Here is a 27,821-nt window from a genome sequence, read left to right as displayed (position 1 = left end):
CTTGTTCCTATAAGGTTATTTCCACCTGGAGTCGAACCTTTCCATCTGCATCATCATTTCACCTCTGATGTAATGTGGGGGTGGAGATTAAGATATAAGGCAGTGACTAAGCACTGGGAGCCTATGCACTGTGCAGTCAGATACAAGTGGCCTCCTGGGCTTTGGGTTGGATTTGATTGGTTTTTCCTGTTTGTTTTGGGTTGTGTTGGTTTTTTTTCTAGGTTTTACAGGAACTGAATGGGAGTGAGGAATTAAATCCCTCTCTTCAACTGGTAATAAAACAGTGGAAAGAGCTCAAGACAGGTTGATTCATTGGCTGAGACAGTTGCAGCTTATGAGCGTGCCTGGATATGGTGGTGGGGCTTTCTCACTGCTCCAAGTGCTGGTTCTAGGTCAGACTGTTGCCCCTGGTAGGGTGCTGTGTTCCCCAGCAGGAGAACCCCTGCTCTGGAGCTAGGCTGAGAGAGCTGGGCTTGCTCAGCCTCGAGAAGAGAAAGCTCCAGGGAGACCTTAGAGCAGCTCCAGTGCCTGAAGGGGCTACAAGAAACCTGGAGAGGGGCTTTGGACAAGGGGCTATAGGGATAGGCCAAGGGAATGGCCTTAACCTGCCAGAGGGGAGATGGAGCTGAGCTCTGAGGCAGAAGCTCTTCCTTGTGAGGGTGCTGAGGCGCTGGCACAGGGTGCCCAGAGAAGCTGTGGCTGCCCCATCCCTGGCAGTGTTCAAGACCAGGGGCTCAGAGCAGCCTGCTCCAGTGGAAGGGGTCCCTGCCTGTGGGCAGCTTTAAGGTCCCTTCCAGCACAAACCAGTCTGTGATTTGATGGGGCAGAGTGTACTCAAAAGGCTCTTTACCTGTCTGCTTTCAAGCCGAGGCTTCAGACCTGCTGTGGGATGCCTGTCTGTGCAGGCAGCTTCCACGCTGCAGAGCAGACTGGACCCCGAACCGAGGGAGGTGTTTCAGGGTCGGTGGTGGCCCTCGGTGGTTGTATTAGCACAGCCTCCTCTTACATCTGGCCTTTAATACAGCAACCCCCCTACCAGCTGCCGTGCCCTGACAGGCGAGGGGAGGACAAAAGCCTCTGTGCAGGCAGGGAGCCCTGTGCTGCCTGGTGCAGGAGAGCCGAGGAGCCTTTAATGCCTTGAATTTGCAGCCGCCTCCACTTCTTCCTGTGAAAACCTTTTCCTACAGCAGACGCTGTGCTCAGGAAGGGGAATGGGGAGGTGGGGGGGGGGGGGGTACTCTAAAATCACCCCCAACATCATCCGGTTGCTCCTAGCGACAGAGCCTTGTTGCCATGGAGCTGCGATTCTCATTGGCTGCCTCCGGAGCCAATGAGCAAATTGTTGGTGCGAGCGTCACTTTGTGATAGATGATGCTGATACTGAAGCCTTACACAGAGGGGTGAAGTGAAGCACTGAAGGCCACAGCTTGTTGGGGTTGAATTATCAGTAGCACCAGCAAACCTCCCTTGGGCTGGGCCAGCTCATCCTGCCTACATCTGCTCCCAGTGCTCAGAATTGACATGCTTGTCCACCCGAGCAACGTGGTGGGGACTGTCCTGCCCCCCACCCCCCCCCCAGTGAATCACCAGCCTCTGGATGTTTGTTTCTGAGCCCTCAGAGCACTTTAACTCTGCTTTAGCCTGCAGTTGGATGTGCTTTGTTCCTAAGTATGCTTTCCTTCCGTGTTATAAGCAGCCTGAAGAAAGCTGCTGTTGTTATGGCTGTGTCAGGATTTCTTCTTGGCAGTGAGGCTCTGCAGCCTTCTCTGTAGTGAAAACTCTATCCCATTAACATTGATGACCTGAGCTGAGTCTGAAAATTGCACCCTCAGCAAGTTTGGTGGTAAGCCGGAGCTGTGTAGTGCAGCTGATACACTGGAAGGAAGGGATGCCATGCACAGAGACCGGGGCAGCCTGAAGAGACGGGCCCCTGCAAACCTCATGGAGTTCTACAAGGCCAAGTGAAAGGTCCAGCCCCTGGGGCGGAGCAATCCCAAGTACAAATACAGGCTGGTCGGAGGATGGATTGAGAGCAGCCCTGAGGAGAAGGACTCGGGGATGTTGGTTGAAGAGAAGCTCCCCATGACCCAGCTTCAGTGTGCACCTGAGCCCAGAGCCCTGCCATATGCTGGGCTGCATCCCCAGAGCGTAAGCAGCAGCTCAGGAAGGGGATTCTCCCCCTGTCCTGTGCTCTGGGGAGACCTCAGAGCAGCTCCAGTGCCTAAAGGGACTACAAGAAACCTGGAGAGTGTCCCACCGCCCTCCCAGGAAAGAGCTTGTGCCTAAGAGCTCATCTCAGTCTCCCCTCTGGCAGGTTAAAGCCATTCCCCTTGTCCTGTCCCTACATCCCTTATCCAAAGCCCCTCTCCAGGTTTCCTGCAGCCCCTTTAGGCACTGGGAGCTGCTCTAAGGTCTCTCCTTAAGAATCCTTCTCATCTCCAGGCTGAACCAGCCCGGCTCTAGGAGCATCTCCATGACTTCCTCTGGACTCACTCCACCAGCTCCACAGCCTTGCGGCGTTGCCCCAGAGCTGAACACATCCTCTCTGTCGTGTCCCTGACAGGGCTCAGCTCAGTCCCACCCACCCCTCTGGGTCCTCTGAACTTGCACTGTCTCTGCAAGCCGCTGTCTGTCGCAGCAGCTCTTGTCTGCCACCCCCTTGCTGCGTCCCACGTCTGGCCTGGGGGAGCAGGGCTGATTCATTCATACCAAAAGGAAACCTCCTCTCGAAAGCATCGCTGTTGAGAAGCACTAGCAATGCACATACCTTCATTGAATTAGATGTGCAGGGAAACATCCTGCAGGGCTGCTGCTGGGGCTAGAAGCTGTATTGTGAGGGGGCAGCCGACAAATGTCAGTTCAGTGGCTCTGAGTTGTCTTTTCTGGAAGAGGAGAGGGAAAGCTGATGATCTTCCCCTTGTGATGCCAAAGTTCCATTGTAGTGTGATGAGAGAAGATCCCTTTACCATGCTCCGAGGTGCTTGGCTTGGGGCTAAAAACTTGTTATGGGGGACTGGTGAGTAAATCAAGCAAGTGCTCCCTTTTCTGACCTAGTTGCTGTCAGAGGCATCGGAGCAGAGTACAGCTGCCCCCATGCAGCACCCTCCCTCTAAACCATTGAGCTACATCACTTCTTCCTTTCCTGGAAAGGAAAATCATTCTCATATCAAAGAAGTTATTGGGCTCAATGCCTGCACTGGGGATCTCTGTGTATCTTAGAGACTCTGTTCTGCTCAGGTCTTGGTGAGAGTTGTGGAGCTCCTGCAAGGTCCCCTTGAGCCGCTCAGCCAAGGGGTTGTGCTGTCGTTGGGGTGCTTGGTTTGGGGTCTTTGTATGCAACATGAGTTAAAAGGAAGTTACAACCTGTATGGACAAGAGTCTGTGTTACAGCTAAAAACTCTCTCCAGCACCTGATTCCCTTCTCCCCTTTTGGCCATCTCTTTTGGCAGGTGCCCGTTGCTGCGTCGTAGGGCTCCAAAGATGTCCAACAGCAACACAGCCCAGGAGTCTCTGGAAATAATGAAGGAGTCGGAGAAAAAGGTGGTTGAGGAATCTGTGAACAAAACCAAATACATATCCAGGTCACCGAGCAAGGAGGAGGTGGAGAAGGATGGCGGGGAGGAGGTCAGCGTGCGCCAGGAGTCTCAGGTAAGTGCAGGCGAGGGGGTGGTCCCTTGGGGGCATCCCCCACGTTCAGCTTCCTGCCTTCTCTTTCCTTTTTCCATAGAGGCGAACTTCAAGCCATGGCCATGCCAGGAAAAGAGCCAAGGTATGACCTCTTCTCATGTCCCATTCTTTGTTGTGGCTACCCTGCACTGAGTCGTGATCCCAGGCTGGTACTCTCAAGCCTTTCCTGTCTGCAGGTGCAAGAAGGCAGCCTGTGATGGCTCAGGACAGTCACTTGCCATGTACTGGAGCAGGAGTGCTCCTTTTTAGCACATGAAGGATCTGTTTGCTCCTATTTACTGCCACTCGTTTCCCTTCCCCAGAGCCCAACACACCAGAAGTGAAATTCAGAGGTGTCACTGGAGGGACAGGGCATGTTACACCCTCCAGCTAAAAGACAGAGTTAGGTACAACTGCCATGCATAAGGCAGAACACATCTGTGCACCTCAAGCCTTTCTCCTTATTGTTGTTCCTCCCTGGGATCTCATGGGACTGGTTGATACAGAATCATAGAATGGTTTGGGTTGGAAAGGACCTTAAGATCATCCAGTTCCAACCCCCTGCCATGGGCAAGGACACCTCACACTAGACCACGCTGCCTAAGGCTGTGTCCAACCTGGCTGTGTGAGTGGCTTGGTAGTGCAGCATCATGACCTTAAGTGGGTGCATTTTGGCTGTGGTGTCTTAACTGTCCTCTTTCTTTTCCTTTTCCAGTCTAATTCAAAGCTTAAACTGGTCAGGAGTTTGGCTGTATGTGAAGAATCATCCAGCCCCTTTGTAGATGGGCTGCTGGAGTCGCAGGTAGGCCTAGAATAAGACAAGCTGAGGAGCAGGGAAGCCTGGAAAATCCTTGCCTTGCTGAAAGTGATGTCCTGTCCTCTGAGAGCCAGGAATTTTCCCAAGAGACTGCTTTTGAAGGAATGGGTTATGTCTGGGGGTACTCCTCATACGTGCAAAGAATCATCAGCATCAACCCCCTGGGCACCCACAGCTACTCACACTGTGCAAGCTTATGCCCCCAGAATGGAATGGTACTTGGCCTTCACAAAAGCCCTGGGCTTTTGGCCGTGGGAAGGAAGATTTGATCCAAGCCCTTTCCCTGATGCTCAGGCTGAAAGCAGCCAGCTCACAGAGCAAAAGAGGTGATCCCCATCTGTGGTCACTGTGGGCAGTGCCAGAGAAGCTGGAGCTTGGAGGTGGGCAGCAGTCAGGGAGGTGCTTTAGAAGAGTCTTCCTGAAATAGTGCAGGACTCACCTTAGTGAGTCAAGGATGTAACAGCATCTTATCAGCTTCAAACAGGGAAGTGGGTGATTTAGATTCTGAGGTGATCCAGGCAAGTAACAACAGTGACAAATGCTCTTGAGAGTCCCCTCAGTGCCTGCCAAAGGCTTCTCATTGGAAGGAGGGTGGGGAGAGGGACTGCTTTGGCTGCTCTTAGAATGGGGCTGCTTGTGAAATGGCTCACATCCACGACCTGAATCCCCTGCCTTTCAGTGCTGGCTGTCCCAGCTCCAGGGGACGTTCAAGTGACTCAGACCAGCGTGGGGTTTTCTGTTGCAGGATGTCATTCAGTTGCATGTTAGCTGCCCTTCTGACAAGGAAGAGGAAAAGTCCGCGAAAGATGGGGCTGAGAAGGAAGAAAAAGACAAGAATAAAGAAAAGGCACCGAGGAAAATGCTGTCTCGAGGTGAGGTGCTCGATGGTGACTGTAGCATTGCTGGGACATCCTTTCTGGAGCAGAGCCTGCAGAGTGAGGGGAAGCATTTCCTTAGATTGTCATGTGCCCTAGCAGACTTGCAGGCTTCCTGCAGCATTCCCAGCGATCTGGTGGCTTTTTAACAGCGCAGATGCAACCCCAAGAACACCCACCATAAGGACTTCTTGCTTGCAGTCTCAAGCTGTGAGGCTGCAAGGTCAGCTCAGTTTGTGCTGCACAATCCTGCGTGTGTGTGATCTTGGGGCCTAGAAATGGCTAAAAGATATGCATTTAATCTGGTGAGCAAATTGCAGCTGAAGTCCTTGTACAGACAGCAGCTCTGCACTGCGGCAGGTTCAGTTTTGCTTGCTGGTTTTGCTGGGCTTGCTTTTAGATGACAAAGGGTTGTGGGGAGAGGGAAAGAACAGGGTTCTTCCACACCCAGTATCAAAGGTGCAGCAATTGCTTGGACAGAACATGCTATAATAGCATGGAATATCCTGAGCGTGCTCCAAGTGGTTGGGTTTAGGGACAAGGTTTCCTTCCATGAGCTGATCTCATCTCCCTCTCTCTGGCATCCTCCTCCCGTGTGCCTTGTACCAATGCTCCTGCAGCCCATGGCAGAAAGGGGACATGATTGTACAGATGGAGACACTTGACCTAGAGGTTGTGTTCAGAGCCTGTGCTAGAAACTGGGCTCGAGCCCAGGTGATACAGGTCCCAGCCTGCAGAAGGTGGGCTTTTCTTCCTCTCTTCCTGTCCTGGGTACTCAGTGCTGAGGATGAGGCTCAGTTCCCTGTGAGGACAGGAAGACCTGCACCTCTTCCCTTCGCTCTGTTCTGTGGCAGTGTTTTGTTAACTTGTTCTGCTGTTGCTGTTGTGTTGTTTTCAGATTCCAGCCAGGAATATACAGACTCCACTGGGATAGATTTGCATGAGTTTTTAGTAAATACACTGAAAAAAAACCCACGGTAGGTGCCTTCTCACTAAAACCACTTGCTAATGGAGTGAAGGGAGGGAGTACCTGGTGACCAGTGAGTCATAGAATGGTTTGGGTTGGAAAGGACCTTAAGATCATCCAGTTCCAACCCCCCTGCCATGGCCAGGGATGCCTCACACTAGGCCATGTCACCCAAGACTCTGTCCAACCTGGCCTTGAACACTTTGATTGACTCTTAAAGCCATGGAGTTTGTGTGCACGTGTGGATACGTCTGTGTCTTGGGAGGGGGGGGCATTACAGCAGCTATGGAAAGTACCTGCAAGTGTGTTTTACCTTGCAGAGGGTGTTACTGGAGCTGGGGCAGTGTAGAAACACAAAGGACAACTGTGATTTGATACACCGCAGTCAAGCAAAACATGTAATTGTGTATGGTGGAGAGATAGTGTTTGTTTGAATGCAAGCAGGAAGGAAGCTTGGTTACCTGAAAACCTTTTCTATAACTGATTGTCAAATCCCAGCCTCAAAAGAAACCACTGCTGTGGCAGTAATAAATAGAATCAAGCCAAATGCTGGCATAGGAATAGCGAAGCTGGAGTCTCCACCAGCGGAGCTTCCAGCAGAGCAGAGAGTCAATATTACCCAAAGCCACCACAGAGTAAACCAACTTTAAACTGCCAGATATCTGGCAATTCATTTACTATATATGAATAAATGTGGAGTTTCTTAGTTCACTCCTATGGAGGGTGTGTGAAGCCTGGTTGACAGGGTTCCTTGCTCCAGGTATTTGTGAGTTTATCCCAGGGAAGGGCTATCACACAGAGAAAGCAGAATTTCACTCTTTAAAGGTGGCCTTTTCCTTTTTGTTTTCTTGACAGGGATAGAATGATGCTACTAAAGTTAGAACAGGAGATTCTGGAATTTATTAGTGATAACAAGTAAGTGATCATCGTGTTTGTGTCATGCAAAAGAGTCTGGAGTGTCTTTTGGGCACACTGGGAAGAGGTTCTTTTGTACATCCTCACAGAGTCATAGAAAGGTTTGGGTTGGAAGGGACCTTAAAGCTCATCCAGTTCCAGCCCCCTGTCATGGGCAGAGATACTTTCCACTAGGCTGCTCCAGTCCCTGTCCAACCTGCCCTTGATCCTCCGCCTCCATTTGTCCATACACAAGGACTTGACTCGTGACTAACTGCTTGGGATATGTGCCCTGGTCTGATGTGGGATCAGGTTAAGGCATTTCCAGCCTTGATCTCTCTTTCGGTGTCGGATGATCATTGCCTGTTCCAAAGCCTTCTGAATTCTAATGCTTTCTCCCCTCTTCTCAGCAATCAGTTTAAGAAGTTCCCTCAGATGACCTCGTACCATCGGATGCTGCTGCACCGGGTAGCTGCCTACTTTGGCATGGACCATAACGTGGACCAAACTGGGAAGGCAGTCATCATCAACAAGACCAGTAACACACGAATGTAAGGGGGAAGGAGAGGGGGGAGAACAACCGGGCTGGAATCCCCTTCCCTGCGTGGGGCTACCTGAGCCCCAGCTGCAAAGCCCTGGTCCGGAGCAGGATGGATCCCACACCATGTGTTTTGCCTCCAGAAGAAGGGCAGGTTCCCTCTCTAGAAGAGGAGAATCCTTCACTTCCAGTCCTATTTACAAGCCCTTCCTAGCTCTCTAGCTCTCAGAGAAGAGGCAGGAGCTCTTGTTGCCCTCACAAAGGAGAGGTTTAACACAACAAACACCTTTGCACACCTCCTTAATCCTTGCAAAGCAGTGGGTTTAGGGAGACAGTTCCGTGCCTTGCATTTCCCCTTCTAACAAGGGCTGGTTCTTCCTTTGCAGCCCTGAGCAGAGGTTCTCTGAGCACATCAAAGATGAGAAGAATGCAGAGTTCCCGCAGAGGTTCATCCTGAAACGAGATGATACCAGCATGGACCGAGATGATAATCAGGTAAGGGGTGGTAATGCAGCGTCTCCATACTTCGTGGAAGTCAAACGTGACTTCTCTAAGCTGAGAACTCTCAATTTCTCTTGGGTTTCCTGCAGTAACCTTCTTTAATAGAAGCTTCCACCCCACCCAAGCAGCCGCATCTAGCTATATCCTGAAAACCTGACAAAATACAGTGGAAATGCATGAAGAATTTGTGTGGATTCTATGGGGGGTACTTCCCTGTACCCTGAATATCATCTGGTGGCTGGGCCAGGCTTTAAGGTGAAGCCTTTTGCTAAGGTTCCCTTGGAAATGCCCCAGAGCTGTGTTGCCAAGCATCTCTCCCACCCCTTCCTGGGGCTTGCAGCGAGTCCAGCTGCGAAGTCAACAGGACTCAGTGCTGCTGGAAGGAAACCATCGGCAAAACGCAACACTTTTTGCCAGTCATCCAAGCTCAAAACCCTCCTGAATCTCTGGCTGCCCTCGGGCTGTCTCAGGTGGCACCAGAGCCGTAATGCAGAGCTAGCTTGTTCATCTGTGGCTGCGTTCCCAGCCTGTGTCAGACAGACTCTTGAACGTCAAAACTGGGGCAGGAGAGGCAAGAGACAGGAGACCTCTTCACCAGGGATCTCAGGCTCTTTGCTCTTGTAGCTCCTATCTTTACATCACCCCAGAATACCACTATCCCTTGCCTTTGGGTCATGTTGCTGAACTTAAGTCGTCAGGCTGGGGAGCTGGTCATTGCAATCAGCATCAGTTTCTGGTTTCCCCGTGGTGGCACTCTGCAGGTGATGCAGCTACCCATGAAGCACAGAATTCATGCCTGAGCAGGAGTCTGCTGTGTTGGCATAAGCTCCAAAGAGCGGCCTTTAGCTTTTGACCCCCTGGGAACAGTCTTCCAGAAGCACGTGGTGATATTCCTGATCTGTCCTTTCTGAATCAGGCAGAGTAGTTGGGCTTGATCCAGGAGGTGGAGTGCACTAAGACCTCCAGGATGTTCATCCCTAGACATAGGTGTTCGGAAGGTAGGTTCAAAGGCAGAGGCTGTGTCACTGCATCCAGGCATCCTGCACGCACTCCGTAATCCACGTCCACTTACACTGCTGCATGAAAATGCCAGCAGCTGACTGAGCCCCCTGCTCCCATTGGCAACTGCTGACCCGCTGAGATGTGTTTGTCCCTTCAGATCAGACTCCCCTTGCAGGATGGGAGAAGGAGCAAATCTATAGAAGAGCGAGAGGAAGAGTATCAGCGGGTCAGGGAGCGGATATTTGCACGAGAGGTAAGCTTGGATGACTCACTTGCCAGGTACCCTCCTGGAACGTTGTGGCAGAAGGTGGCCTTGACTGTACTGAGAGGTCAGATCTTGTCAGTGCCTTTTCCACCCATTTCCAAGTGGTCTTCCTAGGGTTGGATTCCAACTCCTACCAAAGATGTCTAAGACCTTTGAGATAGAGGAGCTACACCTCCACTCCTCAGTCTGCTCCTTCCCTAAATTGCCTACTACACGTGTGGGGACTGACAGAGGGGGCAGGTTTGCTCCTTGCTGCCCAGCAAGATGATAAGCTTTTGCAGTGGCATTTCTGGCATGACTAGCAAATCAATGGATGAATCTGAAAGGAGCTGCAACTTCCGCCTCCTGACCAAGCAGTGCTGGCCTTGGAGTATCAGGCAGGGCTCTGTGCCTTTACAGGATGAATTGGGCAGTACGTTTGTTGTCTTTCTTATGGAGTGTCCAGCTTGGTTGTTACTTCCTTGAAATCTCTGCTCCCTCCATGGAACTCCTCTAAGTTGGAGCTGTGTGCCTTGCTCACATCTGGCTCAGAGAGGCTGCTGTGCTCTGCTCTGTTGAGTATTGTCTGCCAGCTGGAGGCAGCTCTCCATGCTGTGCCAAGTGATGGAATCAGGGCCGATTCCAAGTGCCCATCTGCCGTGGATCACGTTCAAAGTCCAGCTCCTTGCCTGCTGCTTTTGAGCACCTTGGGGAAGACGCCTTTCATTCATCCTAATGGGAATTGCCATGTGCCTGCCCAAGGAGGATGTTAAGGCAGCCGCTGCGCTGAGCTGCGTCGAGTCACCAGGCTTCAGCCAGTGACTCCTGCAGCCGGTTGTGATCGGGGTCTTGTCTTCCATGCACAGGCCCAAAGCCGTCCAGACAGGTTAGCAAGCAGCCCTGCCTGTAGTCCTGGACTGGAGCACGTGCTGCCCCGGGTTAGCACACCATGGGGTGGGCATGGACTTACCCTTGCTCTGTGTTCATGGGCTGAGCCAGCGCTTTGCATCTGACTTCCAGAGACAGGGGCGACTCTCGCAGGGTGGCCTGAGCTGGCTTTGAGCCCTCTGCCTTTTTGACGTGGCTCTGATAACTGCATTTAGCACGTAAGGACCCTTGTATGTCTGGCCTTGGTTGTTCCATTGACAAAGCTACCGTCAAAGCTGCCTTAAAGCAATGAAGGAGGGAGTTGAGGACTCAGATTTGCAAACTCTTGACACATCTCAGGGTCACAGGTACCAGGAAAGGTTCCTAATGGGCCTGGATGGAGAGCCGAGTGGGCCTGGTGTGCAGCAAAACTCCTGAGTAACTGGTGCACAACACAAACTGTGTTCAAGTCCCGTACTGTTAGTGCTTTGCTCCTCTTTGCTTCGAAATTGCTTGGTTGCTTCCAAAGTTACTAAGTCTTTCCTTTCTTTCCTTCCCATCTCCATGTATTTCCCGTGCTTCCAGGCTGGCCAGAACGGATATCTCACCGACAGCAGGTCAGTACTGTTCAGCAGACACTATCTGTAGCTCTGCCTTCTCTGCAGAGGACTGCATGACTCTAGAATGATGTTGGTTTTTCTGATGTTAACTGACAGAACCTCCAAAGAAGCCTTTTCTCGTAGTTCTCACAAGCGGAGGCAGATTTTTAGGTATCCCTCTGTGACTTAGGCTGTGCCTTGTCCTGCTGAGGAAGTTTGCCCCGTGCATGGCTCCTTGGGACGTTTTTGACCTTGTCTTTTTTGCAACATCCATTTCTTGAGTTCTGTTTCTTGCTGAGCCAGCGATGAAAATGGAGGGGGGGAGAAGGTGGGAATGGCAGGGAAGAGTGGGGAAGCCAGAGGGTTTCAGCAGTTTTAAACCATTCTGCCTCTTCTCTCCCAAGAAACCCGCTGCCCTTACAGGGATCAGCATCCAGATAGGTGGGGTTGTTCCTAATCCCCGATGATAAAGGCTGGATTACTTAGTGGTGGCAATGAAGTGTCTCAGACTTTCATTTCAAGCAGAGTAGCTGCAGAGGGCACTGGGAGCATGTTTGAGCAGCATTTTCTTATGGAGTAGTTTTCCTGTGGATGAAAAGGTTGAAAGGATGGAGTTAGTGACAAGTCACCTTGCTGCAGGAGGCTGCTGAAAGGAGGAGGATAAAGAATAGCATGAAAATCAAAGCCTTCGTGCCTGCTGCCCTCTCATTTCATAGACAAAGCTCCAGAGGGGAAGCATCTCTGTGTATGACAGGAGGCAACCCCAAGCACAGCCACGGGCTGGGGGGGACGGGATGGAGCAGCCCTACAGAGAAGGACTTGGGGGTGTTGGGTGAAGAGAAGCTCCCCAGGACCCAGCTTCAGCGTGCACTTGGGCCCAGAACCCCTGCATGTGCTGGGCTGCACCCCCAGAGTGTGAGCAGCAGCTCAGGGAGGGGATCCTGCCCCTCTGCTGAGCTCTGCGGAGGCCTTAGAGCAGCTCCAGTGCCTAAAGGGGCAACAAGAAGCCTGGAGAGGGGCTTTTGGGCCGTGGCATGGGGTTGGACATGGATGAGCTTTAAGGTCCCTTTCAACCCAAGTCATTCTGTGATCTAAGTGAGTGTAGGAACAGCTTTGCTCCTCTCAGTCTGTCGCATGGCTCGGGCTCTTTTAAGGGATGCTGTTGTGGAAAATCAAATGTCCTCAGCACAGTTCCAGGGACTGTGTCCTGGAGTACCACACGTGGCAGTGGTGTTCATGGAATCACCGAGCAGTGATGGTGGCTGATGGGATTGCAGCTTTAGGAGCCAGGGCTGCTCTAGGAGCTTTTCTGACTTGTCCCTAAAGAGCTTGGTTAACCTGCTGGCTTGCTTTTGTGGTTTCAGAGCAGAGAGAGGGAGGATGTGTGGCCTTTGGACCATTTTGAGCTCTGGACAGACACAGACAAGCTCTTCAGGAGCAGGAGGTGATGTCAGTGTGAGCTCCAGAGACTTTCCACCTTCAAAACCCAGCATTCAGAGTAGTACATCTTGGGCCAGGCATATGGAGCAATACATCCTCCACTTGCTGAAGCCCAGATGTGGTTGCAGAGAGCTCTCTGCTGGTGGACACACTTGGAAACAGGCTGTAGTAAAGCAGAGGGAGAGAAAGGCATGGCTGAAGCTGCTGGGGCAGTGCTTTTAGAAGGCAAGAGTGTGACAGCATGCCTGGAGTAGCAGGAGTAGGAAAAGCAGGAGTCTGCATAGTCCAGTTCCTTTACCTCTTTAGGGTTAGAACCATTGTTCAGGTTTCCCAAGGGATGTGTTTGCTTTGGCTCTCCCATGCTCCCAGCAGCCTAGGACATCACTTCAGAAGTTTCTTCCAAGCCTTTCTTTTCCCCTCCACTGCTGTGTGGAGCTGCTGCCGGGCTCAGCCTGCAGCCCTGTGGGAGCATCTCCTCCGGTGCTGCCTTCTCCATTCCTCCTTGGCAAAGACCTGGGAACCCACGCCTCTGCTTGTGAGCCTTAGCTGGAAGCCGGGCTCACTGCTTAGGATGGGGTGCTGGTTCTTTCTAAAGCCCTGTAAAGTAGCCAGATCTTGGGCTAAGGGAGGGTGATCAAGTGGGAGCACGGCTCTGGGTATAGCAACATCCCAGCATGTAGGTGTTCCAGCTGAGCAGGAAGGCTCACCAGGGCTGGTGTGGAAAGTGGACTCCATCAGCCTCGTCTCAAGGCCTCTGTTAAAAGCTCCCTGTTGTGAGACAAGGAGGGCTTTAGCAAGGGCTCATGCTCTGACCCCGCTGGCTTCTCTTCCAGGTGGGGATCTGGCTAGGGAAAAGGGCCAAGAGCCAGCTCTCGACGCCCACCAAGGACCAGCAGCAGGGCCTGGCTCTTCCTAGTGCATGCCCGAGGAAGCTGTGCCCCGGGGCATGTGTTTGCTGTCAGATCCCCACGCAAAGTGCCCGTGTGCTGTGTCCCAGGAGCTGCTGGGGCTCCCCCCGCAGCGCGGCAGCCCTGCTGCCGGTCCTGCCGCTGCCCCTTGCTGTGGGACGTGGGGTCTCATTCCTTCCATCTCCGCAGGGCCAACCGGGACAGTTTGAGCCGGGCCTCGGGCAGCCGTCAGAGCAGCACCGAGAGCGAGATAAAGTCTCTGGAACCTCGGCCGTGGAGCAGCACAGACTCCGATGGCTCCGTCCGCAGCCTGCGACCACCCGTTACCAAAGCCAGCAGCTTCAGTGGCATCTCCATCCTGACACGGGGGGACAGCATCGGGAGCAGCAAAGGCAGCACTGCCAGCAGGACGTCCCGGGCAGGTACTGGACTGGTCACGGTCTTTGGGCTGAGGAGCTGGGGCTCGTGATGCTTTGCGTGTGGGACGTGGTTGGCATCATCTGAATGCATCCGGTACCTGGACAGGGATATACCAGTTGCATCGTCTGCTTTTTTCATTACCCCCTGTTAGATCTTCCTTCCCTTTAGCACAGCTCCCCAAGACAAAGGACATTGGTTAGTCCCATACCCTGGAGCTGTTGTTTTCTCTCCCCTGCTGTGCTAGAGGTTCTGCTCTCCAGAATCCCTCACAGGCCTAAGGAGCCTTTAGTTAGGGTGAACCATCTGGCCCTTTTCCTTGCTTTCCAACAAAGGAGGGCTAGATTAGTCTGGCTCATCAGGCACACAGTCTGTCTCATCAAACAACTGCGTTCAGTGGTATCTGCCTGCAACGTTCACTCCATATGATTCACTATACTCCTGAGAGTGTAGTGGCAGGGGGCTGGAACTGGATGAGCTCTAAGGTCCCTTCCAACACAAACCAGTCTGGGATCTGATGATTTTAATGGTGCAGTGCTAAATGAGGAGCCACGCTGGTTACCTTCGCTGTGCAATGTCAGTGAGCAGCATCCAGGAATTTTCACTTGGGTGCAAGAGGGAAAAAGCAAGCACCACCTTTGATATCCTCATTTATTCTGTGGGGGAGGAAGTGCTGAGGACTGTGGGGCTCTTTTCCCATCTCAGCATTTAGCCCTTGGGCAACTGTCAGAAGCTGTTTCCCTCTTTGCACCATGCGGCTGCTGATACAGACATCCTTAGCAGAATGCCTGAAGATGAGCTGTTGCAATGCAGTAGATCAGAGGCAGAATTCATTAAATAGCAGCTACTGGGCATCAAGCAATAGTTTCACAGCCCTTTTATTTCTGGAAGTGAGACTGAAATAGTGAGGAGAGCAGTTCCCAGCTGGGTGCCCTGCAGCATCTATTGCGCTCCTTCCAAACCGTTTTTCCTCCCATGGGAAGGAATTGCTTCCAGCCTTCCATCTCCTAGGCTTGTACTCAAAGATGTGCGTGTGCTGGATCTGTGGGGCCATAAAATAGGATTCTCTGTTCAGGGCAAGCACTTGAACAGGTCATGACCATGTAGTTAGTGGCTGAGCCACAGAACTGAGCTGTGACTGGGAGCAGCTCAGCTTCTCCCCACAGACTGGTTTAGGGTACTGAGCTGACAGGAGTGTACCTGATAGCATCCCATGCTGTCATCTCTGCCTCGTGCTGAGGTGGAGGGCCCTGCATCAGGCAGGGGCTGCTGTTAACATCAGGTTCCTCTGCCCACTGGAAGGCCTGAGGTGAGGCATATAGCACCTACCTGAGACCTATGGGTGGGGACTGCTGTGTCCCAGTGTGGAACGTGGGTGCTGCGCTGGGGTCAGGGAGGAGAGCACGCTCTTGGGAATAGCAGCTATGCAAGTCATGGCTGTAGTGTGGAACAGTGATTGCCTCCTGGTCACATTCCCTGTGTGGAGCAGGGGGAGGAGCTGTGAGCAGCTGTGGACCTGTACAGACACGGTGAGAGAGGTGCCATAACCCGGAGTGCTGAGAGTGTCAGCACCTTGAGGCAAACTGACTTAGCCTGCAGCCTGTTCACCCTGTCCCCTGGGGCAGCTACCATGTGGACAGCAGAGACTCTAATCTGGCTGCGGTGCAGGAGGTAGTGACAGGATCTACCCCCCCATCAACAAACCCATGTGTTTTCTCTCTCAGGTACCAACCCTGCCATGCCTTTCTCTGTTCAAGGTCTGGTACTAGGTGCCCCTGAAGCATGCAGCCAATCCCCCTCTTCACAGCCCAGCCGTGGCCTCCTGCCCTGCACAGCCCAACAGCCTCAACCACAGCCACCCCAGCAGCCACCACCACAGCCCCAGGGACTTCCACCTGCAGCCCAGCAGCAGCCAGCCATGAGCAACCACATGATATCCCAGGTGAGTTGCTGCACAGCATCCAGGGACTCCATAAGCTCCTTGGGCACCCAGCAGGGAGGTAGAAACAGAGCCAGGGTGCTCTGGATTCACACTTGCCCAGTGGGGTTTGGGTATCTTCACCCTTGCTGCCTGTTAGGGAGTGATGATTCCTCCATGCTATGGGGCCTTGCTGTGGCTGTGGATGATGCTATGTGACAGCTTGCCAGCCTCTTCACTATCTGCTCAGGCCAGCAGCTCTCCTGGCAAGGGATCTATAGCCTTTTGCTGAGTGCTGGGGTCATGTTCTGGAACCTGTTGCCATCCTGGTGAGGGATTGTCACAAACAGTAGCTGGGTTTGAGCTTCCCCAGTGGTCACCTCCTGTCCCGGGAAGAGGCAGACCTGAGCTGTACCTGGGTCTGGTATTCTGCAGACCCTCCTTGGGTTAAACCCCAGTGACATTCCACAACCTGCAGGGCTAATCCTGAGTCTGGAGCCCTTGTTCCTGCATACTTTGTTCTGTTCCTGAGGCTCATCTGAGGTTTGAACACCCAGCAAGCTTCTGGAGCTCACACAGGGTCACTGCATCTTGCTGAGGTTTTCCTTTGTATCTTGTACTGTTTGGCTGTCCTGATAGCGCAGGACCAAACTTGGCTGTGTTTGAGTGTTGGTGAAAGATGTGAAAACACACTGTCCCCCTGGTGCACCTGCAGCTTCAGTGCTCAAAGCATAGGAGGTGGTGCTTGAGTTAGGTGTCAGCATCAAGAGGCATCAGCCTTCGCAGCTCCACAAAGCAAGGGGTGGGGATGTGTGTCCTCCCAGAGAGGTGACTGCTCCCCTGCTCTGCGCTCCTTGCTTTCCAACCCTCTGCAATGCCCCCCTCTGTGTTTGCAGTTGCCTCACTTGACTAACCTTGTTGTTCCTTCTTTCTCTCCTTCCTTCTGTCCTTCCTTCCCCCCCTTTTCCCACTCTCCTCCCTTCTCTGCTGGTCATAGCCGGTCCCAGCGCTGCAGCCTGTTCAGTATTCTCCAAGCTCCTGCCCCCAAGTCCTCTTGCCAGTCTCTCCACCCCAGCAGTACAACTTGGTACAAACCCCATTTCCTCTTCTGCACTCTCTGTTGTGCCCGTGTGCTGTGTTGTGTGAGCTTTTGCTAACCAGGTGCATTGCGGACACTGCACCCAGTGGGTTTGGGATTCACAGAGGCTCTGTGCTGCCATAGGGTCAAGGCAGTGGGATGCCTGAGACTGTGAGACCCACCAGGGCCAGGCATTGATGAGCATGGAAAGAGCCTGAGCAAGACCAAGTGCCAAAGCTCCACCAGAAGTGATGCTTGTGCCCAGCACTGGGGTCCAAGGACCGTGGCTGCCCTGTGGTCTCAGTCAGACTGTGTTACCTCTTTTGGGAATGGCACACCCTGGGCTGGGGCCACCCCTGCATGTGTGGGGCCCTGCTTGTCACCAGTGCCTGCTGAGCATGCAGCCCTGCAAGCAGCACGCATGCCTCTACCCCCCCGCCCCGTGCTGCAGAGTGCTCTTGGTGTGTGGCTCATTTCTGGGGACCTTTCTTGGGTGAGCTCCTCCCCACAGAGTAGGGAGAAGGGGTCTGCAGAGCTGTGTCCTCCATGTCCTACGTGCTGTCCTCCTCCATCCTTCCCACTTCTCCCCGATGCAGGCCGATGAACTCAGCAACCCCTTTGGGCAGATCAGCCTCAGCCGACAGGGCTCTACGGAAGCACCGGATCCTTCCTCGGCGATGTTCCAGTCATCCCTCATCTCCCAGCATCCTCAGCAGACAGGATTCATCATGGCAACCCCTGGGCAGCCCATTCCCACCTCCAACTACTCTGCCTCAGGGCACACGGCCCCCACCCAGCAGGTGCTGCAGCCCCAGGGCTACATTCAGCCTCCCCAGCAAGTAAGAGCACCCACAAGCCCAAAGGGGATGTGCACCTCTATGGGGCGAGGGGGCTGCAGGGGAGCAGCTCCTTGAGAGTGGGTCTCTGCTGCTTCTGCTGCTTATTTGTGATGGGTCAGCACACAGCAGGGTGATCTCTGCCTCTTTGCCCCTCTGGGGCACTTACCTGGGGACCCCCCTTGACCATAGGTTCGGTGACCAACTCAGGGCTGACACCTCTAAGCTCTCTTTGGGGTCCTGCAGGGCTTTATAACCTCTAAGGTTGTTCCCTCTGGGTGTGATGAGAGCGCTCTTGCACTGCTGGGCTGGGAAAGGCTTGGATGTGGAGGCTGGGAGGAGCGGGAAGGGGCTGATTGCCTGAGGAGCTATCACTTGGTTGGTTTCATTCAGCAGAAGGTGGGAGAGCAGACTGGGCCTGGGGACCCAGCCTTCTTGGTCCCATCCCTCTTGTGTTCTCAGCACCATGTTTTCTTGGTTCTGATAGATTCAGGTTTCTTACTACCCTCCGGGGCAGTACCCAAACTCCAGCCAGCAATACCGATCTCTCAGTCACCCAGTGGCCTACAGCTCCCAGCGCACTCAGCAGCTCCCTCAGCAGTCCCAGCAGCCTGGTAAGCCGGGGGGAAATGGGGGCCAAGGGGCATGGGTTCCTTACCTGTAACTCTTGTTGGTTCTTCAGGATCTCCCATGCACTGCCTAGGGCCAGGCTGTGCAAAGGGCAGCTGCAAAGGCCCCTTCTGGTCCTTTCCCTCCCTCTTAGTGTGTAGCATGCACTGAGGTGTCCCAGGGTGGATTTAAAGCCAGGAGCTTCCTTAAGGTCTTCTCACGCCTGCCATAAGGGAAGCCCTTTTCCCACTTTTTAGCAAGAGATGGGGCAAAGCAGGATTTGAGCACCTCAGCTGCCAAGTCTCAAGCTGTTTCCTGTGGCCAGCTGGGAAGCTCTTCCATTTAAACCCTGTTCTGATAGGTTTACAGCCAATGATGTCCAACCAGCAGCAAACATACCACGGTGTGATGGGAGTGCAGCAGGCACAGCCCCCTGGGCTCCTCAACAGCCAGAGGAACAGCATGGGTGGCCAGATGCAGAATATGATGGGAGTGCAGCAGGCGCAGCCCCCTGGCCTCCTCAGCAGCCAGAGGAGCAATATGGGGAGCCAGATGCAAGGTCTGATGGTCCAGTACACTCCACTGCCTTCGTACCAGGTAGGCTGCAGTTGCTCTCCAATGAGGGGCTCTTGGGAAGGGGACTGTGGGGGAAGCACTCTCTTCCTGTGCCTGCATGGTGGAGCCAAAGGTGGAGACTTCCCTTGAGAAGATGCTTGTCTGCGTCTGCATCTATGTGGGACATGCCTTGAGGATGTCCCACGTGCCTTGAGGACTGAGTCCCAGTCAGTCCCTTTGCCGTTGTGCTTGCAGAAGAACTGGGAGGTGCTCCCTTTGCCTGGGCAAGCTTGCTGTGGGCTGCAGTAGCCACCCATCCGGCAACTCTTCTACCTTGTATGGGTCTCCTTGGTGTCTCTTTGGGGCCAGTTCTCCCTGCTTCTGCTCCATGTTACCTGTCATTAAATAGTGCTGCTTCTTTCCTCCCTGCACAGGTTCCCATGGCCAATGAGTCCCAGAGTGTGGTCCAGCAGCCCTTCCAGCAGCCAGTGCTTGTACCAGCCAGCCAGTCTGTGCAGGGGGGCATTCAGACTGGGGGGGTGCCCATCTACTACAGCGTCATCCCAACTGCCCAGCAGAATGGCACCAGGTAAAGCTTCTGTATCTCTGACCTGCCCTGGGGAGAAAGGGGTCCTGCTGCCCCAGGGAAGGGCACAGCATCCTGCTCCTGCAGCTCAGGGAGGTGCCTGGGTACCACAGATGCTGGTCACCTCTTGAGCTTGCCCAGTCCCAGCTCCCAGCACCTCACCAGAGCACTCTCTGCTTCACAGCCCTTCGGTGGGGTTCCTGCAGCCTCCTGGCTCTGAACAGTATCAGATGCCACAGTCCCCATCACCCTGCAGCCCGCCACAGATGCAGCAGCAGTATTCAGGTAAGAGTGGTCACTGTCAGCATTGGCACTGATTCTGCACAAAGTGGATCAGGTTTTGTAGGGGCTGCAGTGAGCAGAGCTGTCCTGTAGGGACAGGCCAAGGGGAATGGCTTGAACCTGCCCAAGGGGAGATGGAGCTGAGCTCTTAGGCAGAAGCTCTTCCCTGGGAGGGTGCTGAGGCACTGGCACAGGGTGCCCAGAGAAGCTGTGGCTGCCCCATCCCTGGCAGTGTTCAAGGCCAGGTTGGACACAGGGGCTTGGAGCACCCTGCTCTAGTGGAAGGGGTCCCTGCCTGTGGCAGGGGGTTGGAGCTGGAGGAGCTTTAAGTCCCTTCCAACCCAAATCAGTCTGGGGTTCGGTGAAGTCTGACAGCTTCTGTGCAGTGGGTTTCCTTAGTCTTCCCCATCCCACAGCCCACTGGGAATTTCCAGGTCGTGGCACAGCAGCTGATGCTGGCCTGGCATCTCCTTGCCGTGTGGGCAGGGTAGGAGCAGGCAAAGGGAGCTGCTATGGGCTGTGGACCCCATCTGCTGGCAGCGTGGCTCAGTGTCACCAGGACAGCGCATGGGACCAGGGAGCAGTGGATGAGAGGAATTGGGGTTCCAGCATTACATCCCAGGCTGGCTGGGGCCTGGTGGGTTGGTGCAAGACTTGTTCTGCAGTGAGCAGGAGCTGCAGTGCACAGAGCCCGGGCAGTAGCGGTGCTGTCATCTCTCCTCAGGGGTGTCTCCATCAGGCCCTGGCGTGGTTGTGATGCAGCTGAATGTTCCCAATGGCCCCCAGGCCCCCCAGAATCCCCCTGTGGTGCAGTGGAGCCATTGTAAGTACTACAGCCTGGACCAGCGGGGGCAGAAGCCAGGAGACCTGTACAACCCAGACACCAGTGCTCAGGTATTGAGAGGACTGGGAGGAAGGCAGCTCCTGTTGCGGGAGCGGCCTGGCGGGACAGAGGACCCCAGCACCCGTGCCGTCTGGATGGGCTGGGAGATGGGGGTGGGATCACCCCATGGTGATGAGGCAGGAGAGGGACCCGTCGCAGGCGCTCTCTAACGCTCTCTCTCCCCCAGGCCAGCACCCAACTGAGCAGCCCCATCACGTCCCCAACCCAATCCCCGACACCATCGCCCGTCACCAACCTCAACAGTGTCTGCACGGGGCTGAGCCCCCTCCCTGTCCTCACACAGTTCCCCCGGCCCATGGGCCCGACACAAGGTAAGGGGACAGCACAGAGCTGGGGCTTCCCTGGGGTTCCTTTGGACCCCCCCCTCCCAGATGTTTGCTTCCCTTTTGCAGGTGATGGGCGCTACTCATTGCTGGGCCAGCCGCTGCAGTATAACCTGTCTATCTGTCCCCCGCCGCTGCTCCACAACCAGCCCAACTACAATGCACACCAGGTAAAACCAGGCCAAAAGCTGCACCCAGCCACCCTTTCATGGGCCTGGGAGCACAACAAGACCACCCCTTTCCCTGCCCTGTGCCTGGGCACCCCTCGGTTAGGTATTGCCTATGCCACTAGAGCTGCCATTGTCCATGGATTTCCCTAGAGCCCGGTGCTGCTCCCAGCTTTACCCAGAAGCAGTGTCAGCCCCAGGTCCTTTCAGTGTCCTGGGAGCGTGGCTGTGCCTTGATCTCCTCTCACCCAAGCGTGGTGTCACCTCAAAGGTGCCGAGGGTGCAAGCTTCATCCTGGTGTCTTCATCCCCCTTCGCAGTGATGGCCCGGTCGAGTTTGGCCTCCCCAGGATGCTCTGTGGGGGCACTGTAAGGCCACAGTGTCTCCTCGGGTGACACTCTGCTGGCTTTATTCTTTAAGGGGCAGACTGGAATGAAACATGGCAACCGGAGCAAGAGACAAGCCCTCAAGTCAGCATCCACTGACCTTGGGACAAGCGATGTAGGCAAGTGACCCTCCTCAAGCAGTTCACTCTGTACCCACTGAGCAGTCCCCACTGCATGGCATAGCTGCCATTGGCAGAGACTCCAGCTGCCACCTCTGCCCCCAGCTGGCACGGGGGGGGGGGGATGCAGTCTTCACTGGTTCTATGGGGTCTTAGGCTTGTCCCCTTTGTCACCTCCACGTCCCCACCACCACCACCAGCAGCAGCTGTTTGCAGGGAGCCCTTTAAGAGCTGTCCCTCTCCCTGCGGCTGGCATGTTCGTTACATGCCACGTTAATATTAGCAAAGAATCCATTCAGCCAGCCCTCTGCTAAGCCCAAAAGGCAAGGCTGGAGCCAAGAGGCAGCAGAAGTGTTTGGGTACCACAGAGTGGAGGCAAAGAGGTGGGCATGACACAAAGGGGATCTGGCCGGGGGCTGAGCACCAGGAGCAGTGTCACGTTCAGGATTCACACCACTCCTCCATGGGTGTCTTTCTCCCTTCCAGGGATAGAGGGCAGGAGAGGTGGATTGGCTCCCAATCCCGGTACCCAGGGGTTAGGGTGGGAAGCTGGAGCAGAGCACCCTGACTGGGAAGCCATGCCCAGGCAGAGGAAGCAAGGAGGGCTGGAGCAAATGGGAAACAGCAGCCTCCTCTTGAAGCATGCAGGGACTGGGATGTGAGCATCCAAAGGGTCGGGCTGCAGGAAGCAGGAAGGTGGGGGCAGCTTAGTTGCAGTAGCAGTGACTTGGGTGGGGAGCCCCCCCCAAACCCCACGTGCTGTCTCCCCACTGCAGTGCTGGGCCGAGTGCTGGAGGTGACGGACCTGCCCGAGGGCATCACTCGGACGGAGGCTGACAAGCTCTTCACTCAGCTCGCCATGGCCGGGGCCAAAATCCAGTGGCTCAAAGAGACTCAGGGGCGCCGCGGGGATGGAGGTGGCGGGGACGGCACCGGCACTCCGGAGAACGGCAGGCACAGTGACCTCGCTGCCTTATACACCATCGTGGCCGTGTTCCCCAGCCCGCTGGCTGCCCAAAACGCCTCCCTCCGCCTCAACAACTCCCTCAGCCGCTTCAAGCTGCGTGTGGCCAAAAAGAACTACGACTTGCGGGTGCTGGAGCGTGCCAGCTCACAGTAGGGCTCACGCACAGGCACGCAGAGCACACTGGACTTGCAGGCACTCCCCTCTTGCCTTCTCTTTTTCCTTCCTGCCCGCCCTTCCCCTTGCCCTCCTTCATGGATATATTTATATGGACAGAATTAAGAGACGAGAAATTGATTTTTTTTTAATTATTATTATTAATTATTATTATTATTATTATTTTTTGGAGTGCTGCCCCTGCCCGCCCACCTTCCCCTGTGTATGTTGTTTTGTTAAGCACTGTGTTGAACCGCACATACAGGTGTTGAATTGGTATGTTCACTGCACATTTTATTTAATCTGATTATTATTTGGGGGGGGGGGGGGGGGGGGGAGGGATGGATATTTTTTTTTTGTTTTATTTTATTTGGGGGGGGGGTGTTTTTAAATAAAAAAACAAACAAAAGGAAAACTTGTCCATCACTTTAACGCTGCTTTCCCATTCTCTGCCAGTACCAGTGCTAGGGGCTGCCTCTTTGGGAGGCAGGAGGATGCTGCACCCAGCACTTTGACCAGGGGCTGGTCCTCCCTGTAAGATGCTCACAGCCCTGTGCAGTGCAGGAAGGGGGGCACAGGGCATGCCCTGCCAGGAAGCAACATCTTCCTCCTGATGACAGGGAAGCAGCCCCGGAGCTTGTAGGCGCCGGCATCGCTGCCTCCTCCTGCCCTGCAGGTGCCATCACCCTCACCGCAGCACTGCGTGCAGCAAGGGAGCCTCCTGCAGCACCCCGGGGGCTTCCAGCAGAAGCAGGCATGGATGGAGAGGTAAGAGCTGCCTGGCCCGGGGGCGATGGGTCCAGCCCCACGCTTGGTGCTAAGGCACAACCTGGCAGGGACACAGGTCGGGGGGCAGAGACCCCCTGCTGCCGCTCTTCCCCTTTTCCCCTCCCGGCTGCAGGGGCCTCCAGCACCAGCACAAACAGGAGCTGAAGGCTGGAGCCCTCGGCGTGCCCCGGCGCTGCTGCCAGTGGGGGGGTGGCCTCTGGCCCGCCCAGCAACCCACAAACGCAAATAGCCGGTGCCTCCCCTGGCCCCGCTCCCCTCCGCCTCCCGCATGGGCTCCAATTTCCCGGCGTCAGCCTCCGGCCGCGCTCAGCTGTCGGCTCCCCTCTGCCCTGTCACTCCTGCACCGCACAGCACCGGGGCGGCTGCCCCCTCCCTGCACCGGCACCGAGGCCTGGGGGCTCCGTGCCTGCCGAGGCCCCACCATCGCCTGCCCATCGAGGGGCTCTTCATCGCAGGGCGAGAGCTCCAAGCACAGTGTAAGTGGGATTGATTCCCTCTGCAGTGACCCCTTGTCGTGACCACCCACCACCACCACCCCCCCTGCTTTTGCCCCCCTCCTTATTGATGTCAGACCCCAGGGCTCTGCGTCTGCAGCACCCCCTTGCCCATGGCTCCTTGGTCCCCATTGCTCTTTCCCTGATGGTTGGTTTCCATGGGGGCATGGGGTGGGCTTGTGTTGGGTATCACCAAAAATAGTGATGGCTGGGTAGAGGGACCATGGGGATGGTTGAGTCAAAAGCAAGACTGGGCATGTTTGGGGGATGCAGGAGCAAATCCTGCCCTCGTGGTAGCACAGGGAGAAGAAAGCAGGGCTGTGCGGTGATGCCAAGCAGCACCACAGGCGTGTGCTGGTCCTGGGGGGGCCAGAGTAGCACTGTTTGCAGTGTAATCATGAGGTGGAGATGTCTGGACATGTGCAGGTAGGCCAGGGTCTGGCTCGCAGCACTTGGCACCGCATCCATAGAGCAAGCAGCAGCCCAGTCTCCAGCCTGCGCAGGATGGGCCCTTGCTGGGGGTGATGGTGCTTGGGGCAGAGGGAGGCAGCGGCTCTGAAGATGCTTCTCACCCAGCGAGGTCTGGGCTGCTCCTGCCCTTCAATGGGAACAGCCCCAGCTAATGTGACGTCTCCTTTTCCCCCATAGCATGACAGAGAAGGAAGTGCCGGAGCCACCAGCTTCACCTGCTTCAGGTGGGAAACCCAAAAGCCGGGTAAGTGGGTACCCACAGGGCAGCTTGGGTGGGTGGGGAAGGCACCTTCCGAGCATCAGCTGTGCCTTGGTCCCAGGAGGCTTTGTGGGAGCAGGGATGCCCAGTGGGCTCCTGATCCAGCAGGAGACTGGGGGTCGTTTCCCAGCTTGGCTCTTCCCATACCCACATCACGCTCAGGAGCCACGGTTTCTCCTTTAGCGGGAGAAGGGTCCCCATCCTCACAGTTTCTGCCTCAGGATGCCCGGGGTCTCTTCTCACTGGGGATGAAGGAGTCTCTAGGTCAGAGCGAAGGGGCCGGGAGCCAGGCACTGGGTCCTCTGCCTGCCGGCCTCACCCCACACGCCTGCCCTGTGCATCCATCCTCTCCTGCCCAGCAGCTACAGAAACTGAAGCAGCTTTTCCAGCAAAAACCCAAGGAGGAGGCCCCACCAGAGCCGCAGCCCAATGGGGAGCTGGTCAGCCCCTCAGGGGGACCCATCTTCTACATCTATGAGGATGAGGAAGAGGAGGAAGAAGAGGAGCCCGAGCCGCCCCCCGAGCCCCCGCAACTCGTCAATGACAAACCCCACAAGTTCAAAGATCATTACTTCAAAAAGCCCAAGTTCTGTGATGTTTGTGCCCGCATGATTGTCCGTGAGTGCTGAGGGGTGCTGGGGGCCAAGGCTGGCGAGGGCTCCAGCCCAGCCGTCCCTGCAGCTGCAGTGTCACATTGCCTCTCCTTTCCACCCCTTACACTGTCAGTCAACAACAAGTTTGGCCTGAGGTGCAAGAACTGCAAAACCAACATCCACCACCACTGCCAGACCTACGTGGAGATGCAGCGCTGCTTCGGCAAGATCGTGAGTGCTCTCCCTCGCAGTGCCATGCTCTGGGGGTGCTCCCCTCCGTGCCCCCGTGCTCTCCATCCCCTCGGCTGGTGTGTGGGCAGGGATCGATGCTCTAACTCTTCCACCTCGCAGCCGCCGGGCTTCCGCCGGGCGTACAGCTCACCCCTCTACAGTGACCAGCTCTGCATCAAGGACCAGCTCTGTAAGTTGGGTGCTGGGTGCCCCCATCTCCCCGTGCACCCGAACCCCTCTCACCGTCCCTTGTGCCACCGCAGCAGCCGACAGGAGCGACCCCGTGTTCGAGACCCTGCGGACGGGCGTCATCATGGCCAACAAGGAGCGCAAGAAAGGGCAGGATGACAAGAAAAACGTGAGTGAGCACCCCATGGCCACCCCCCCTCCCTGCCCGCCCCACGCCCCCTGACGGCTCTCTGCCTTGCAGCCTTTGGCTGCTATGATGGATGAGGAACCAGAGGCCACGAAGCCGCAAGGAGGCAAAACGGAGAGCGGTGAGTGCTGTGGCATCGGGGGGCTGAGCCATGAGCACCGCGCAGGGAGGGACCCTCATGGGGAGGCCCACTTGGGGTGGGTTTTGCCCCATAGGAAGTGGGGGTCTTCAGGGGCTTCCCCTTGTTGACCTGGAGATCCCTGGGAGGGTCCCAGGCTGGGAGGCAGCACGAGGAGAGATGTAAGCCCTCATCCTCCCATTTCCAGGCGCCTCTGAAGGGAACAAGAAGACTGAGAAGAGCCCAACAGACGACAAGGTACCCGTCACCCTCACGCTATGGAGCAGCACGGGGAGAGGCTGCAGGGAGCTCCCTGGGGCTTTCAGCAGCTCTGGGGCACCGACCCCCTTTTCCTACTCCCATAGAGCAAGAAGCTACAGCCAGGGACACGCGGTGGCTTCCCCCAGTCTCACTATTTCGTGGCAATTTATCGCTTCAAAGCCCTGGAGAAAGATGACCTGGATTTCCCGTAAGTAACCAGCCATATCGAGAGCACAGGGGTGAGGAGGGGAGCAACAAGGGGCCAGGGAGGGGGTCCCAGCACCCCCTCATTCTGAACCCATCCTTCCCTTCGCAGGCCCGGGGAGAAGATCACAGTGGTCGATGACTCCAATGAGGAGTGGTGGAGGGTAAGGCTGGGGTGCTCCAGGCACAGAAGGGGAAAGATGCAGCGCTTACAGCACATCGCATGGCTGTGTCCTCACACCACCCCGCACCGTGCAGGCTGGTTGTTGAGGGGGTCGCTCAGGGTGGCTCCGACCCACACCTCGCACCCAGCCACTGATTCCTTCCAGGGGAAGATCGGGGAGAAAGTTGGATATTTCCCTCCAAACTTCATCATCCGGGTGCGGGCGGGCGAGCGGGTGCACAAGGTGACACGCTCCTTCGTGGGCAACAGGGAGATCGGGCAGATCACGCTCAAGAAGGATCAGGTGAGACAGGAGCCCTTCGGTCCTCGCTGCTCCCACCCTAGGGGGGGCTCTATGGGGTGTCACCGTCACCCCCTTTGCCCCCAGATCGTGGTGCAGAAGGGGGAGGAGGTAAACGGTTACGTCAAAGTCTACACCGGCCGCAAAGTGGGGCTCTTCCCCGTGGACTTCCTGCAGGAGATCTGAATGGGACAGCGCCCAGGGCCTCCCCCCCTCTCCGGCCAGAGGGACGGAGCTGCTGGAGCGGGATGGGAATGGGGACGGGAGGCAGCCCCATCGCTCCGTGGGGACCATGGCAGGAGCGGGCTGCGGGGGTGGGAGGAGCTCTGGTCCATTGGAGACATTGGGTGCAAGGAAGGGGTCCCCCTTCCTGCGGCGTGGGTGCCGGGGGGGGCGCTCTGGGCTGTGTACCCCGGTGTTGTCAATACACGTCTGCTCCTCCCCACGCTCGCCCCGCTTTTCCGTTCCTGGGGGCCGCTCCCCTTGAGTCCCCCCGGGACCGCATCCCCCGTTGCCGAGCGCTGGCAGCGGGCCCGGTGGGGCCCGAATAGGGGCTGTGGGGCGACAGGTGCCGGGACCGAGACGAGTCCTTGGACCGCGCAGGGCGAGCACGGAGCCAGGAACAGCTGCCCCGGCGGGGGGGGGCGGCGGCGGCGGAGCCGTGACGCCGACGGTAACCACGGCGACAGGGGGGCCGGTACATCGCCCCGCCCGTCGCCATGGCGACAGGCAGCCCGTTATCCCCGACCGCTGCTGCAAGCCCTGGTCGCCGTGCGCCCGGTACCGGCACCATCCCCGCCGTACCGCGAGGGGGCACTGCTGCCGCGTGGGCTCCCGCGCCGTATGCAAATGAGGTGGCGGGAAGACGCGGCGCCCCCTGGCGGGTGGCGCGCAGTTCAGCGCCCCCCCCTTTCATAGTAGGGAACCGGCCCCGTGCCCCCCG

At 55.9% G+C, this 27,821-nt stretch overlaps 2 protein-coding genes across 13 annotated transcripts in view; both read left to right on the top strand.

The window, feature by feature from the left end:
* The window catches only part of R3HDM2 (R3H domain containing 2), a 39,545-nt gene extending 16,584 nt beyond the window's left edge, over positions 1-22,961 (top strand). For 3 of the 12 annotated variants that reach the window (XM_061479525.1, XM_061479523.1, XM_061479524.1), the window contains exons 2-24: positions 3,450-3,648; positions 3,728-3,769; positions 4,382-4,468; positions 5,229-5,355; positions 6,257-6,335; positions 7,181-7,240; positions 7,630-7,770; positions 8,144-8,252; positions 9,418-9,513; positions 10,957-10,988; positions 13,508-13,740; positions 15,460-15,677; positions 16,651-16,740; positions 17,328-17,570; positions 18,055-18,181; positions 18,538-18,773; positions 19,166-19,320; positions 19,502-19,602; positions 20,324-20,493; positions 20,670-20,814; positions 20,896-20,996; positions 21,414-21,498; positions 22,275-22,961. In XM_061479525.1, coding sequence (XP_061335509.1) covers positions 3,481-3,648; positions 3,728-3,769; positions 4,382-4,468; positions 5,229-5,355; positions 6,257-6,335; positions 7,181-7,240; positions 7,630-7,770; positions 8,144-8,252; positions 9,418-9,513; positions 10,957-10,988; positions 13,508-13,740; positions 15,460-15,677; positions 16,651-16,740; positions 17,328-17,570; positions 18,055-18,181; positions 18,538-18,773; positions 19,166-19,320; positions 19,502-19,602; positions 20,324-20,493; positions 20,670-20,814; positions 20,896-20,996; positions 21,414-21,498; positions 22,275-22,618 — 3,189 coding nt within the window. In that variant the 5' untranslated portion in view covers positions 3,450-3,480 and the 3' untranslated portion in view covers positions 22,619-22,961. Of the gene's footprint in view, positions 1-3,449; positions 3,649-3,727; positions 3,770-4,381; positions 4,469-4,637; positions 4,864-5,228; positions 5,356-6,256; positions 6,336-7,180; positions 7,241-7,629; positions 7,771-8,143; positions 8,253-9,417; positions 9,514-10,956; positions 10,989-13,507; positions 13,741-15,459; positions 15,678-16,650; positions 16,741-17,327; positions 17,571-18,054; positions 18,182-18,537; positions 18,774-19,165; positions 19,321-19,501; positions 19,603-20,323; positions 20,494-20,669; positions 20,815-20,895; positions 20,997-21,413; positions 21,499-22,274 lie in introns of those variants that run through there. The other 9 variants (XM_061479521.1, XM_061479522.1, XM_061479527.1 and 6 more) reach the window with 9 other exon arrangements.
* Positions 22,962-23,030: 69 nt separating this feature from the next.
* STAC3 (SH3 and cysteine rich domain 3) lies at positions 23,031-27,118 on the top strand. Its single transcript, XM_061479536.1, is given in 14 exon segments — positions 23,031-23,386; positions 23,520-23,724; positions 23,726-23,883; positions 24,550-24,616; positions 24,991-25,249; positions 25,358-25,455; positions 25,576-25,645; positions 25,719-25,813; positions 25,886-25,952; positions 26,158-26,207; positions 26,315-26,418; positions 26,527-26,578; positions 26,744-26,881; positions 26,966-27,118. Coding segments are annotated over 14 exon segments (1,470 nt in total). The 5' UTR covers positions 23,031-23,378; the 3' UTR covers positions 27,065-27,118.
* The last annotated feature ends 703 nt before the right edge of the window (positions 27,119-27,821 follow it).

This window comes from Pezoporus flaviventris, unplaced genomic scaffold (genome assembly GCF_033815535.1).
Source record: "Pezoporus flaviventris isolate CSIRO_AGI_PZ_B2104156 unplaced genomic scaffold, CSIRO_AGI_Pfla_v1 ptg000152l, whole genome shotgun sequence".
Taxonomy (NCBI): domain Eukaryota; kingdom Metazoa; phylum Chordata; class Aves; order Psittaciformes; family Psittacidae; genus Pezoporus; species Pezoporus flaviventris.
The sequence above is the reverse complement of the archived record's forward strand: the minus strand, read 5'-3'. Positions and strand labels throughout refer to the sequence as shown.